Genomic DNA, 15605 nt, shown 5'->3' on the forward strand with positions numbered 1-15605 from the left:
AACAATTTAAATTTGTTCATGTTCATGTTCATGTTAGTAAACCGTTTCCCACTCAGCAAAGTAACTTGATTTAACTCGGGACGAGCGCGCTCCCGAGAGAGATACACGTTTTTCCGGCAGGTGTCATCCAACAAGGGGGAGATCGGCGACGCGACGCCGTTCAACGACGCGGTGAACGTGCAGAAGATCTCGGCGCTGCTGCAGGAGTACGGCTACCAGCTGCGCGGCAACGAGGTGATGTACAACGGCCACACGGGCCGCAAGATCAACGCCCAGATCTTCCTGGGGCCCACCTACTACCAGCGCCTCAAGCACATGGTGGACGACAAGATCCACAGCCGCGCGCGCGGGCCGGTGCAGATCCTCGTGCGGCAGCCCATGGAGGGCAGGGCGCGGTGAGAACCGTCCGTCCGGTTCACTAACTACAGACTGTAGGCAGGGGCGCAACAACAGGGGGGGGGGGGGGCAAGGGTATTTTGCCACCCCCCCCTCCCCTCTGAAACCTTGAAGTGGGGGCAAATGGGGGCAAAGAAAGTGCTGTGTAATAAATTTTTAGATAATAAAACTGCTCTTAAATAGCACCATTTTCCACCTTGAAATACAAATTTTTCCCGGGGGAGGACCCCCCCCCCCCCCCTTCACGTTCCAATAAGGGGGATCGATGATTCTTTATAAAAAGGTATATTATTGCCCCCCTTTTGGAAATTTAGTTGTTGCGCCCCTGACTATAGGTGTCCACATTCTGGAAATTTACTTGAAACACTGTAAATGACACGGATAGAGCCAAGGCTTTTATGGTGTTATATATAAAAAAAAGCTATATTTCGTCATTAAAAATGGTGGATTCAATCTTTATTGTCATTAAAAAATTAAAATCCTTATAATAAAGTACATATCAAGCACAATTACATACATTGATCAACTGCTTCTACAATTTGTGGTAAGACACTTCAAATGTGTACATTAAACAATCCTACTACATACATTGATGAGAGTAAGTTAAACAAAATTCTGTAGCCAAAACATTCAATAATAAAAATATATATATGCAATGTAAAATCCCAAAATCATTATACATGTACATTTTCTTGTAATGTTTCTTTATATTATAGGCCTTTACCCATTACTGTTTGGTGTCAGTTAGAGACTGCTTTTATTTACTTTACTTTGTAAAACCATAAATAGAAACTAAATGATGTTTTTTTTTACTCATGCATAACATTTTAGGTTTTTAAATAAAAACCTAAACTAAAGATTTATGAAATTAATTATTTTAATATCTATAATGAGTTGAATTTCGGTGTTATGCGGTGTTATTGACTTCCATTTCGGTGTTTGGCGGTGTATTGACTTAATTTCGCAGTTATTTCAGTTTTATCGCTATTCACCGTATAATATTGCCTCTTAGTCATGTAAATTCCCCAGTGATAGTAATGTGAGGGCAACAGTCTCCTGCTCTAGTCTGCTGTACTCCAGACCCCTCACAGTTGGGAGGAAAAAGCTTAAGATATTTATAGTTTATGAGGAAAAATGACAAAAGTCAGATCAAATGGTTCAATATCACGTTATCAAACAAAAAAAAATCCATATAAAATAAGCGACCCACACGCGGGTGAATGTGGGATGTTCAGCGTCCGCATTATGTAGGCAGACCCCAGTAGTCTGGCGCTTACAAAAAGTCAAATCAAATGGGTTAATATCATGTTATGAAACATAAAAAAAATCCACATAAAAAGAGTGACCCGTATGCGGGTAAATGTGGGATGTTTAGTGTACCGTTGGTAGGCCCCAGTCAAAGAGTATATAAAGGATAAGAGTTGTAACTCAATGTTATTACGAGCGAACCTTATCTAGCTCATACCCGAAGTACGGACCCCAATTGTGCCAACTGCTAAACACACTAAATAAATAAAATTTGATTTGTCATCGCTGCTACCATCATGATAAAATTATTTATTAAATTATATTAAAATACAGTAATTAAACAAGTTGTACACGTTTTAATTAATATCGCAACATTTGCTTACTTTCTGTAGTACATACATTTTTATTAAAATAATGGTCATTTTTTTTTATATTACAACGTTTGCAGCATGTTAGACCGAATCCTCGGAATTATTCGGTAAGGGAATTCGTTGCCCTATTCGAGTTGGAGGGGCCTGGCCCCGGTAGGGCGAGGGGCTCACGCCGCGTGGTGGCCGGTGACGCAGGGACGGCGGCCTGCGCTTCGGGGAGATGGAGCGGGACTGCCAGATCGCCCACGGCGCGGCCCAGTTCCTGCGCGAGCGCCTCTTCGAGGTGTCCGACCCCTACAGGATCCACGTCTGCAACTTCTGCGGGCTGATAGCCATCGCCAACCTGCGCAACAACACCTTCGAGTGCAAGGGCTGCAAGAACAAGACCCAGGTACGGCGATCCTTCACTGTCGGTTACTAATTTAAAAAAAAAAAAAATTTTCAAAGCATGATTTAGAGCTTAATGTTTTGATAACTGCAACTGTAGAAGGCACATATATAATCTATATAAATAATTATACATAATATATATAATGCAGGGGCTTTTAGGGGTTCAAACTCCCCCCCCTCCCCCCCTCCTTAGCACCAAATCTTTAATTAATTTCTTATTCATCACTCAAACAAATTTCATATTAAAATTTAAAAAAAATTTTTACCATTACAATATTTAAATTCAAAAAACCGAAAACTGCTAAAATAGCACTATTTTACACCTTAAAATCCAAATTTTCCCGGGGGGAGGACCCCCGGACCCCCCGCTTTAATACGGGGGGGGGGGGGGGGGGGGGCATGCTTCTTCACCCCCTCCCATACACAAATCCTGGTTACGCCACTGATATAATGGAATTATGCCTTTAAACCAAAAAAGAATCAAAGAGAAAGTAGTGAATGTTATACAGAATCAAACAATTTGGAAAAGGAAATTCCTTCTTGCATACCCCTCAGGGTTTTTTTATCAAGAGGTTAAAAAGATAAAATAAATGCCTATAAAGAAAAGTATTAGTGTTGTGTAGAAAGCACATGCCCGGTGCAATGGAAACAGATCCCTTGCATGCTGTGTTCCTTCTTGCCGTTAAAATAGTTTACATTTATATAAACCTCCAAGGGCTTTGAAAAAAAAAAGTTACTGCTACGTTAACTGGAGCCCATTATTGCTTGACTCTTGCACATTTTGTTGAATGCATAGTTCTGATAGTGACACTTTAAATCCGAGATTAAAAAAAATAATCCCTCACAGCTGGGAAGGAAAAGGTTAAGATATGTCTAGTTTATGAGGAATAATTACAAAAGTCAGATCAAATTGGTAAATACCCTGATATAAGGAGTTCGAACGTTGGTAAAAATCTGCAGATTCTGATCTCTTCCTCATGCATCAGGCACGACCCTGCTTGTCTTCAGATCAATGACAGCCTACTGGTGGCTCACGGTTGAATCCGGCCCACAATGTAGTTTAACACGGTTCTCACCGAGAATGTTTCAACAAAGAAATATTATCTTGTACATATAGTGTCATTTATTAGAATTATTTTTTTGCATGTGTAGAGTAAGTTGTCAGCAGACACTGATGTGAATCCTTGGTATTTTCACTGAACTAGTGAAACATCTCAATTATATTTTTGTGTTATGTATGTATCTTTTTATAGCTATTTTTCTTACTTTAAATTCATTTATATTAAAAATTTTTTTGAAATACAGTTGCTAAGATTATTATTATTAGTTTCTTTATCACTTGCCACATGTTGATTAATTTTTAAACAATAGAATAATAGCCTGTGACTTTAAAAAAATTGCTGTAATAAATTTAAAGTTATATAAATCTGGCCCACAGATTAGTCGGGATAGTTATCAGAAATGATATCTGGCCCTTGACTTAGTTTAAAAAATGATATCTGGATCTTGAGTTATTATCAAAATATATGGTCCTCTGTTATCTGGTCCTTGGGATAATTTCAAAACAAGATATATAGTTTTTAGGTTAGTTTCAAAATGATATCTGGCCCTCGGCTTAGTTTCTATAATGTTATCTGACCCTTGATTTAGTTTCAAAATGATAGCTGTCGTTAGAGTTAGTTAGTTAATGATATCTGGTCCTCAGGTATCTGGCCCTTAAGAGTTAGTTTCAGAATATCTGGCCCTTGGGTTAGTTTCCAAAAATTGTGTGTGGCCATTCGGTTGGTTTAAAAATTTCTAGCCCTCATTTTGGTTTTAAAAATGATAATTGGCCCTCGAAGAAAGTGAATGTGGTCATCCCTGCTCCAGGTGGTTTTTTTACGACGGTGTGTGGCAGGCGCCTGACGTGATGTGTCGGTTGCAGATCTCGCAGGTGCGGCTGCCGTACGCCGCCAAGCTTCTCTTCCAGGAGCTCATGGCGATGAACATCGCCCCCCGCCTCATGGTCTTGTGAGCGCTGCCGCGTCGCCTCGGCGGTTCCTGCCCCCTTGCACGCTCCTGCACGCTCCTGCACGGACGTTTCACGCCGTGCCACCTGCCCCCGCCCCAACACCTGTGCCGGAGAAAGACTGTATTTGTTATCTTTGTAATGTTGTACAGTGTCAATAAATGTCCATTTTGAGTATTCGAAATTTCATTCAATTGTGTTGTGACAAGTTTCATGCAGATTGTTCACAAAACTAAATTGAAACTAATAGTTTAGCTGCATGACGCCCAGCATTGCGGAGAAACAGTAAAAGACTGAGGAAAACTATTTACAGATGGCACTGCTGAACACGATGGCCGCCACAGTGGCGCACTCAGGATCGATGGCGCCAAATTCAAATATCCAAACCACCACACATTCTAGCACTATGCCCAAACACAGATGCAATGAAATTTCATTGCATTGTACCTGTAAAAACCCCTTAGTTTTGGTACTTATTATTTAAAGTACTTCATAATGAACTTTAAACTAACGTAAAGCATCTTTTAGGGACTCGAAATATTTTACTTGAAATTGAAAAATCCTTTAAAGTGAGGTACTTTTGTAATGAGGTTTCACTGTGTGTCTCTTTCAGGTAAAAGCAGAAGCTTGTGGTTTAGAAACTAAAATTGTGCAAGGATAAAGATTAGAACATTGTAATGACAAGGCTGTAGTAGGTTAATTTTTTATTGTTTGTTGATCTGAAAATTATATAAGAAAAATCCATGTTGAATCACTGAAAGAGTATTTCTTACCCTGCACATCATTCTATTCTTCTTCCAATGACGTAATCTCTCTGCACCTCACACTTCTTGGTATTTCACCACATCAAGGTTGAAAGAATGTGATTACACTTGGGTATTACTCCGAGTTAAGTTAGTAGCTTATAATGCAAAGTACTGTATTCACCAAAAAAATAATGTGACTCTGAATGTAACACCAACACAAACTTCTTGATTATGAGTTTACGATAAAGACTTTATGGATTCGAAATCACAAGTCAAGTAAATACGTAGCACTTGGATATTATTTAAATTATTACATCCATTCCATATTCACTAGAACCATTTGTGGCACTTTTTCATCAGTAAATTGATTTACATGCTCTATCTTGGAACAACAAGCTGCATTTTATATTTTAAAAAAATCATGTTTTATGACAGTAGTTGAAAAACGGCAGCTGTTCAGAAAGCAGAGAATGTGGCGATATAGGGTGGTCTGGTCCCCAGCAGCCACAGAGAAGAGAAGCAGAGAGAACCCAGTGCTCCCTCTCCTCCCCCCTGCATCTCTCATCCTCACGCCTGAGCAGAGGTGCAGGAAGCCACGGACTAAAGTGGCACAAGTGACGCAGTTCACAGGCAGAGCGTGCAGTTCTTCAACTCAGCTGTTCCCAGTGGCGAGATACAAGTTTGCGATTATAACAGGACCCCCCACTTCTAGTTTCTGCAGTTTTGGTAAAAATCAGAGCATTATATTCAGGTAAGTACGGTAGTTCCTTAATGTAGTTTTCTGGCTGATATATTGGTGTACTTTTGCTTACATCCATTAAAAGCAAGGTTTGAAAAAAAATTTTTTTTTTTTAAATCGAACACAGTATTTTGGTTTGAACCAGGTTTTTTTTTAATTACGTTAGTTATTTTGGTTCACAGCGTGTTAAAATTTCACTAGCCTGAAAATACAATAAAAACTGATTACAAAACTCCACTCCCGCGGGAAAAGAACCATCCCAGCACTTGCTTGCAAGAAAAACTGATTCAGAATGTATGGACCAGACTTAAGCCCGGGAACTCGTTAAGTGCCTGATGTTTTATGGTTGCAACACCTCTGTGGGTGAGCTGCCTTCATCAGATCTCTTCAATAAACATTTACAGACTACATTGACATGAAAACATTGCAACTACAATTTTTCAATGTGTAACATCTTGGCTCTCGGTAGACTGCATTTGGTAGGAATGATTTAGTACATGGAACAGAAGTGTGTAACCATGGTGCTGCCATCTGTGGCGGATGGCACCAACCAAAGTTCACAAAGCCAAAGGGAAACTTTAAAAGTTTAGCTGTTAATGAATTTTATTAAGATGGTTAGTATTTTAATAAAATTCCTTGTAAAAAAAACAGGACCATTTTCAGGGTTCCCCCCCCTCCCCCCTTTACTCGTCTTTTTCACTTGTATCGGAGCCGTTTCATTATGTAGTTTAACACTTAGCTCTGCAAACTGAATGTTTCGATAATCGCCATAGGTGCTTCAGCTGTGAATTCTATTGGCAAGTGTAGAAACTACGGAGAGAACAAATGAATTTGCTCAATACCGAGGTTAGATGTTACATCACTGGTGCGTACAGTCAAACTTTTTTTTTTTTTTTTTTTTTTTTTTTTTTTTTTTTTTTTTTTTTTTTTTTTAAATATCTGAAAGGTGTTTAACCCAGGAATCTATGGTTTGGCACGTTCTGCTAATAGGGCACCAAACAAGCCGCTCCGGTTAAGATTTTATGGGTTAATTGTGTCAACCTTTGTTGCCAGGTTGCTCACTGTGCTATCCTGCATTTTTCGTTCGCACAGCGTTCATCGTTACTGTCAGTTTTAATTTCAGTACAGTGTTTCCTGTTTTCTGTGAAAGATTTGGTAGACATATACCGGTTGTTTGACAACTCACCCCAAATATTTTGGGAGGTGATTTCTTGTAGAAATTGGAATAGAGTTTTCATATTCCACTTAACAGCCTAGCTCAGTTCCTAAGAATGATATTCACGCTTAAAAAATTCAGGTGAGAAAGAAACAGTATTTGTGCGAAATATAGAAAACTATTTGAAATTAAACATCATTTCTAGAAACTGTGTTTTATGGTGTAGAATTCTTCACTGTATTACCTGACTTCATAAAATAATAAGAGGGTGGTACTTAGGCCTGTGTGAATGCTAGTTTATTGATGTATAGCGAATATCAAATCGAAAATGTTTAAATATTTGCAAAGTCAAATCAAATTGCAAATTTTGTTCTCGGCGATGCTGTACTAAACTTAATTTATAAAAAAACAGGATTGAAGAAAAAAAATTATTTAACATTTGTTATGTTTGAATTGATTAAGTGATTAAACAATTGGGCCATATACATATATAAAATTTAATAAAAAATTAAAAATAACCATGCATATTATTAATATTGAGCATATAAAAAGCAAATGGAGTGCCCCTTTCGATTTCTACAAGTAACGAATCTTATTCAAGCACAGTATATACAACAACAACAACAACAACCAAAACAACAACAACAACAAAAAACTAAATATTTTCATGAGCGAATGTCAGGCGTCCAGTATTTTAAAGCTTTGCAGAAAATGCAAAGTTTCACAAGCTTTGCATCACAACCAAAATTCAAATAAAACAAATAGCAAATTTCTTTGCGAAGTCAAACTGAATGTTAAAAAGAGCTTCAACTGATTAGCATAGTCGAAGTACCCTTGTTTTTTCGTAACTTTTTTTTGCCCGACAATGTTATAGAATCTTGATGCAGTTTTATAGAGGTTTGTGACTCGACCTTCATAGCAGTCGGTCACACACGTACTGTCAATGTGAGGGGTTATGGGTTTGAGTCTCAGGTAAGGCAGGTGTAAAATTTGTACCCTAGAAGATATTCTTGATATAAAGATAGTGGTGAAATGAAAAGTAAAAAATGTTGTCTGATTGTTGGGTGAAAGCTGTAAGACTATTAATTTATTAATTATTTAAAAAAAAAAAAACTTTTGTGACCTAATTTGCAACTCATAGGATGCACACTTCGTGCGTATCAGGCATGAAAAAGTTCTCTGTGCACGCAGAGGTAAAGAATGGTATTTGGTGTGGGGAAACACACTGATTGTCACCAGGAAATATTTTTTTATTCTTGTAGATCGATAAGACAGGGCAATGATAAAAAAACTTTTACCTAATTCTTATAGTTCTGGGTGTGCTGAGACAAAAAAAAAGTATAATCTACCAGTGAGTCTCATTTTAATATTCAAAATACGAAAAGTTAATTTTTTACATATAATATTTGTGCATTTTATTACATTTATACACACAAATAAAATGTTATTAGGTTGGCAGATCTGAAAAATGAGACAGCTGTTTTCAGTGTTTGGCCCATGTGCTCTTAAGTGTGGCTAACAGGGGGTATAAAAATTGTCCAAACACTTTTCGTTTGTTGTATATGTGGTGAGTTGGTAGTTCAAAAGCATCAAGGGAAAAGAAAAAAGAAAAAAAAGAAAAAAAAGAAAAAAAAAGCTTATTTGGGCGTAAAAATCGGTTATCAAGAAAAATGTTGGGCTCCTCGCATGGTATAGTAATGTTTGTGTCCAGGATTTTAGCAAATAGAAAGCTTTTCGATTAGCATTACCCATTGTATGGAGAAAGCAAAATAATAATTCAAATGATTTGTTATTTTTGCAGAGTTGATATTTCTGGGTACAACTACAAAAATAAGAATGTAATTGTCTATGCAACCTTCCTTCAGCTGATCGGCTAGTAGAACATGGACCGGGACTTACTGTCCCTGAGCCAACTCATTATGTTGATGGTTTATATTTTTTTGTTTTGCCTTTTTGGGGTGATGCCGATTGAGGTGTCTGTCTCTCGCCCCTCACCATGGAGATTCGGGTTTGATTCCCGGCAGCGTAGAACCGGGGTTTTTCGCTTGGTGGACGTTGCCACGAGCCGGAGGGTTTTCTCTGAGTGTTCCCATTTTATCCACTCATTCATTCCATCAATACCCCACATAAATTCACCCCTCATTATACATTAATGACCACAGTGTCAGTTGGACATAATGCCTTTAAGTGACTCGCCAAGATAGGTGTGTATCTGTGTTGGTGAGGCGGGATGATAAGTGCGACACTTACTGGTGCTTTTAAGTGCGGTATCACCTCTAAGCCCAAGGCGTAGTCGTATCGTAGTGCATAGGGTAACTGTGAGGTTTGAGAGGTAACTGTAACATTATATGGCAGGTAAATGAAGATAAAGATGTCATGCAAGACCCTTGAGTGTTTTCAAGAATCTACCTGGCATTCCGTGTCTACAAATTGTTCTGAAACAGACCCCGCTTGCATATCGTGAACTGTTTTGAAATCGCTTGATTTCTTCTGAAGATCTGTACACTGTATGTATGTGTACCCATTAGGCAGGAGCCTTAATAATATTCATTCATTACTCAGTTGTTTATTAGAAGAGAAGAAACTTCATGATCTACAAATCAAGGCTCTAGTTTGGTTAACATAGAAATGTACAGTTAATACCGAAAAATTCTGTTTACGCTCCTGCCCAAATGTTAATGTTAAACTAAATTTGCAACATCAATGTGCAAACTAGTATTTTGTGTTAAATTAAAATGAACAGCTTGCAATTGAGAAGTTCCTTTCACTGTCGTTGCCCTCTCTACTCCCACCCGGTTATCACCAAAAATTGGTAATTTTCCCCTTTCTGTTCTCTACAACCCTTTTTATCTTCCACTTGTGATCTCTTCTCCCTTTGTACAGGGGCGTACAAAAATTTAACCAAGGTTTAACTTGTTCAAAAAGTTAAAAAAATAAATTTGGACAAATTGGATAATGTGCATAGTAAGGAAGTTACTACATTTTTTTTTAACCCCTGTTTTTTTTTTTTGTTTCTCTCATCAATAATTGTTCTAGCAAAAAGTTTTGGATAACATTTCTTAAAATAATTATAACATAATTGATACTAATCCTACTAAAGGTGTTACATCTTTTATTTTTTTTTTGGTCCTTCGACCTATTATTTCCACCCCTTACAGAAATGATTGGTTGTATCAAAATTGACTTTAAACAAAACTTTAGATAGTATTTACAATGTTCCCCAGATTTCCCCAGCCACCCCACTCTCACAGCAGGGGTGACTTGAGTCGGGCAAACACCCCACACCCAGCGACTAGCGAGGCCCAGCGCTATCTGTTTCCATTTTCATTTTCCTCGTTTGTCTAGTTTTCTGATAAAAATTACTTGATTGACAGTAAAGGCAGAATTTAATTGTTACTAGCACGTAATTTAAAGTGCTAGTCAATACTTTACGATTACAATTGAGTTTTCATGCAAAATGAAATATCCCAGGGCCCCGCCAAGTCTAGGGCCGCCCGTATCGAACAGTCTTAACCAGGCTTCCTACCCACCTGTCCTGTATCAATCCCTACACCAGATTACCACATCTCTCAGTTATTCAACTATTCAACTACATATGCAACACTCAACATTCCACAAACTAAATTGAGCTTGGCTAGAACTACGGGGTGCTAATGTTTCAAACACACCCTCTACCTTTAAGTTTATATACACAAATACACGTATAAATAGGAAAAATATTACTTCTGAACATAAATATTTATTGTCAAAATGAATTATAATTAAAAAGTTTCAAAGTTAAAAAAAAAAAAACAATAAATTTCTCTTAAAACTTAAAGAACCATTCCATTTACTGATGGTCATGGGCGTACATCCCGCAGGGGGAGGGGGCAGGGGGCCTAGCCTCCCCCCTCCGGGAATTAAGAAGCCCACTTGTGCTTGCAAAATCGTGACTGTGAAATGGGGTTGATAAACGTAAACGTTTAAAACTATGTTTCATGGAAAACTTTCTGTATATTTTAAAGTTTTCTGCTTATTGCATGCATATAGGCCGGCGTACGACTTGTTTCGATTAGAACCCATGGCGTGCAAAACTCTTGGGGCTACAGACCCCCTCCTGCAAATTTCTCCCCCCCCCCCTCCTTTCAAAATCCTACAGATTTGTGCCCTTGCCAATGATACTTCCTAATGCTTAAAATGTTGGTTCCCCTACTTTGAAAATCCCCGTTAGCCACTGCCTTCCATTGCAAATGCAGGTAAAAGGATTCAAATGTCGTCGGTCGAATAATTTTTTTTTCCAAATCCAAATTATCCCCCCTCCTCTACCACTTCTTCAATAATGGTTGTGGAGTGTTCACTGCACCATTCTATGATTTCTGTGCTGCGTGAGACTATTAGCAAGAAACCCAATGCTTAGAATCAAGATTAAAATCAGTAAGTTAACAAAACTCTTGTTAATGAAAAAAACAAACATAAAGAAAATTTTAATGTTTCATTTGAATGAGATTTTTTTACAGCAAAAATCTGCTAAGACTTGTGGTGACCAAATGCCAGCGCGGGTAACATAGCACGACTGTTGTGTGGTATAGGATGTAAAAGAAAAGCGGGGGGAAAAGGTGGCGTGAAGGCAAAGTAATATTTGAGAAAAATTAGCAAAATTTAGAACTGATGCAGAGTTGAAATTTCCTGGGGAGATGGGTTCGGTGTTGGGGGTGGGGGGGGGGGGGGGGGGGGTGGGGGGGTTTTGCAGAGGCCTGATAGCTAAAAAAAAATTTTAAAAAATAAAATTATATTTTTTAGGAAAACGGGAGAAAACAGTTTCTGAACATGATCTTCTGATGCCAGTGTGTACGCCATTTGTATATTGTACTTCGTTCAGTACTTGATCTTATAATTTCCACTTGCAATTAGACTTCCATCCGATGGCAAGGTGTCGTCCTCAATACTTCACTCTCCCTTTTACCTTAGACTCTTGCAGTGGCGTAGCCAGGTTTTGTGTATGGGGGGTGTTAAGAAGCATAGCCCCCCCCCCCCCCCCCCCCCCCTCGTATTAAAGCGGGGGATCCGAGGGTCCTCCCCCGGGAAAATTTGAATTTAAAGGTGTAAAATAGTGCTATTTTAGCTGTTTTCAGTTCTTAAATTTAAATATTGTAAGGGTAAAAATTTTATTTATCTTAATATGAAATTTGTTTGAGTGATGAATAAGAAATTAATTAAAGATTTGGTGCTAGGGGGGGGGGTTTGAATACCTAACCCCCCCCCCCCCCTCCCGGGCTCTTGACATCTTTCACTTCCAATATTTCTCCCTAATGCCCATTCCACTCCCTCCCTGTCCTCATAAGGAATGAGCGCCTCCCTCTTTGCGTTCCCCTCCACTCCCTACGGAGCTTCCACTCTTTATTCCTTCTTCCACTATGCACCTTAGTATGCTTTCCCCAGCCTCCCTCCTCCCTTTATCTTCTTGCACATACTTACCAACCTTTACACCCTCCTCCTCTCCTGTAATACTTCCAGTGCTGCCAACTTACAGGCACATCTATTAGGAATCACATTTATGCAAACAATTCAAAACTTGCAAAACAAACGGTGTGAAGAGTTTACGCCAGATACTAGACTCTACAAAGTAATCAACAACACTTCTATACAGTAACAAGATAATACCTACATCTGCCATAATAAGCCAAAATAGCTTTCAGGTTTCATATTTATGTTAACTATTTTACAAGAGCTACATGACCGATATTTACTGTACAAAATGCTGATTTTTTGAGATATCCTTAAGTTTATCTATTTTCTTAATAAAGATATGCCACTCCTTAACTCCATAACTGGACGTCTAAATCTGTAATGACTACTGAAAATCCGTGATACATGGCAGTACTGCACTTCCTACCCCAGTTCCCTGCTTTTTTCTGATTGTCCATGCATCTCCCCCTCTTGCCTCTCCCTACTCCACCAGATACCCGTGACCCGACACGCTGCTCTGCGCTGCAATTTCTCCAGCTCCCTTATCTCCGTCACCGGGCGTGGGTCCCAAACCACTGTCGCCAGCTCCATCATTAGCCTGACTAAGCCACACCCAGAACATGTGTTCCTCCCTATAATTTACTACTTTCAGCACCGTAGAGTTTCCCTACAGAAGCATGTGACAGTAGCCCTTTAGGCAGGGGCGGCTCCAAGGCAGGGCAAGCGGGCAACTTGCCGGAGTCCCGCATCGACCTCTGTCACTACTGATAACCCGGGGCCCCGTTCACTGCACTGAGGGGAGGTGAGAAAGAACGTGTTTTGGAGGTGGAAATAGAGGGGAGCACCTTAGCCCACGGAAACGCCTGCCACGTTCCACCAGCGGGTGGCAAGGTCGCGACATGAACAAGGGTAGGGCGACGTACTCAAAAACAACTGCAAGACTTGATGGGGTTATTTAATTGGCTGCGGACGTTCATTCCTCACATTACCACCCCGCATGTCAGTAGCAGCTCTGGTGAGAAAAGCCAGAAGCTTTCGAAGCTGGTTTACTTCTCCCCCTCCCCCTCCCTCCCTCGACGGGCTGGCGAAGCCCGGTCTTACCCCACGATCAGACCCCCGTAGCGTGTTTGCACCCCTAGCGCTGGCAACGGGTCCACATTTGTTTTACTCATGTTTTATTGTAGGCATAAATGTGATTACTCTGGAAATTGATGAGAAAAAGAACAATTAAATTGTAACTACCATGCAATTTAAAGTGCAGGTCAATAACTTCCGATTTCAATTGGGTTTTCAGAATTGCATATAAGAAAATAATACTTTCAAACATTGTATTGCCTTATGTAATTACGTGATTTTTTGGCATTTTTTAAACCTAATCAGAGTTTAATTTATCAGGAAAAGAATTTGTAAATTTTTTAGTTTAATTTTAAATTTTTCCTTTGTGGAGCCCCGAATGCCCTTTTCTCTGGGAGCTATTTCTTCCCCCTTCCCAGGCCCCCAGTAATGTCCCTCCTGGCAGTGGCGTAGCCAGGATGTGTGTATGGGGGTGGTTAAGAAGCAAGCCCCCCCCCCCGTATTAAAGCGGGGGGTCCGGGGGTCCTCCCCCGGGGAAATTGGGATTTTAAGGTGTAAAATAGTGCTATTTTAGCAGTTATCGGTTCTTATATTTAAATATTGTAATGGTAAAAATTTTATTAATTTTAATATGAAATTTGTTTTGAGTGATGAATAAGAAATTAGTTAGTAAAGATTTGGTGATAGGGGGGGGGGGGGGAGTTTAAAACCCCTAACCCCCCCCCCCCTGGCTATGCCCCTGCCTCCTGGTAAGATATCAGGACCTCTTAAAAGTAAATGGCCCAGGGCCCCGCAAAGTTTAGGGCTGCCGTATCCTTTAGGGCTCCATAGTATGTCTAGGTTCTCACCTAAATTCACTGTCTGCATACATCACGACACGAGGACAACTTCAGAATCACCTTCTTGAGCGAACTTGAGATGTGTTGTGGTTTCTCTCATTGTGATGTTGGTTGGCTGGGGTTTACATGCTAATAATTGGGTGGAATTATTCATAGATAGATCAATACCTGATACACATTTGTTCAGGTGCTGGTCCAAAAAAAAAGAGAGTGGGGAGGTGCGGTTGAGGGGGGGGGGGGGGGATAGCCTCTTAAAAGCCCAAATTTTGTGTATTTTTTATTTTGAAAGGTATATTTATGTTTATCTAATTAGTACCGGTACTTAGTGTTACAGTTTTCTTTTATCAAAAGTTTTATTGAAGTACACAAAGAATTTGAGACCGAAAATTTTTAAATCTCGGCCAATCTCTGGATTATTTAATGTCATGGTTTGAAACTGCATCCTCCTTTGCAAGATAGCCCTATTATTACATCTGCTATTATTATAATCATACATATGCCTATACATAAAAATTATTTGCACACACATACAGAATTTTTTTAAATCTAACATTTAAAAAAAATAAGATTGTAAGCTTTATTTTATTTTTTTAGTTCTTCAGTGTTTCTGCTATACAGAACTTTATGAGAGTAAAAACGGCTCTGGGTATGAATCATCAATGAGGGGGTGGTAATGAGAAGTGAACAGGAGGGGGGGTGAGAATTAAAAAGCAGGGCGTGGCTCCCGGAGGGTGGCGCGGCTGTCTGTTGTAAATGAGGACAAAAAATTATTCTGGGGTCACCCATTTTTATTAAGTGTAAAGGAATATGGTAGCAGCCAATGAACATTGAGCAAGTTCGTGCAAATAGTCCTAGCCCACAAAAAAGAAAAGGAAAAAAAAAAGTGAGACCATATAAATACTTTAATAATTAGTAAAATATTACTGTGATATTTTCTTTTCATAGAATATTTCTCATTAGGTCTTGTTTGCACTACTTCAGTCTACTTGCAGTAAACTTAATTAAAAAATAAAAGGCTGAGAATGTATTAAAACATTAACAAAATTATATTTTTTTTTTTCAATACAGAACGAAATCATTTATTCTAAAGTAGATACAAAAAAACCACAAACATCAGCTGTGTGTCTAGTTTGAAAATTTAGAACCTTTTTTTGTGCATACCTTCTTTGATACATTCTTTCATGAGTTAAAAT

The 15605-nt window shown here is 39.0% G+C and overlaps 1 protein-coding gene across 1 annotated transcript in view; it reads left to right on the forward strand.

Annotated features, from left to right (window-relative positions):
- LOC134540870 (DNA-directed RNA polymerase II subunit RPB2) overlaps positions 1–4590 on the forward strand; it is a 41888-nt gene extending 37298 nt beyond the window's left edge. Inside the window, exons 18-20 of the mRNA XM_063383891.1 lie at positions 121–395; positions 2211–2406; positions 4330–4590. Of these exons, the coding sequence (XP_063239961.1) occupies positions 121–395; positions 2211–2406; positions 4330–4419 (561 nt within the window). The 3' untranslated portion in view covers positions 4420–4590. The remainder of the gene's footprint in view (positions 1–120; positions 396–2210; positions 2407–4329) is intronic.
- The last annotated feature ends 11015 nt before the right edge of the window (positions 4591–15605 follow it).

This window comes from Bacillus rossius, chromosome 17, assembly GCF_032445375.1.
Source record: "Bacillus rossius redtenbacheri isolate Brsri chromosome 17, Brsri_v3, whole genome shotgun sequence".
NCBI classification, from domain to species: Eukaryota; Metazoa; Arthropoda; class Insecta; order Phasmatodea; family Bacillidae; genus Bacillus; species Bacillus rossius.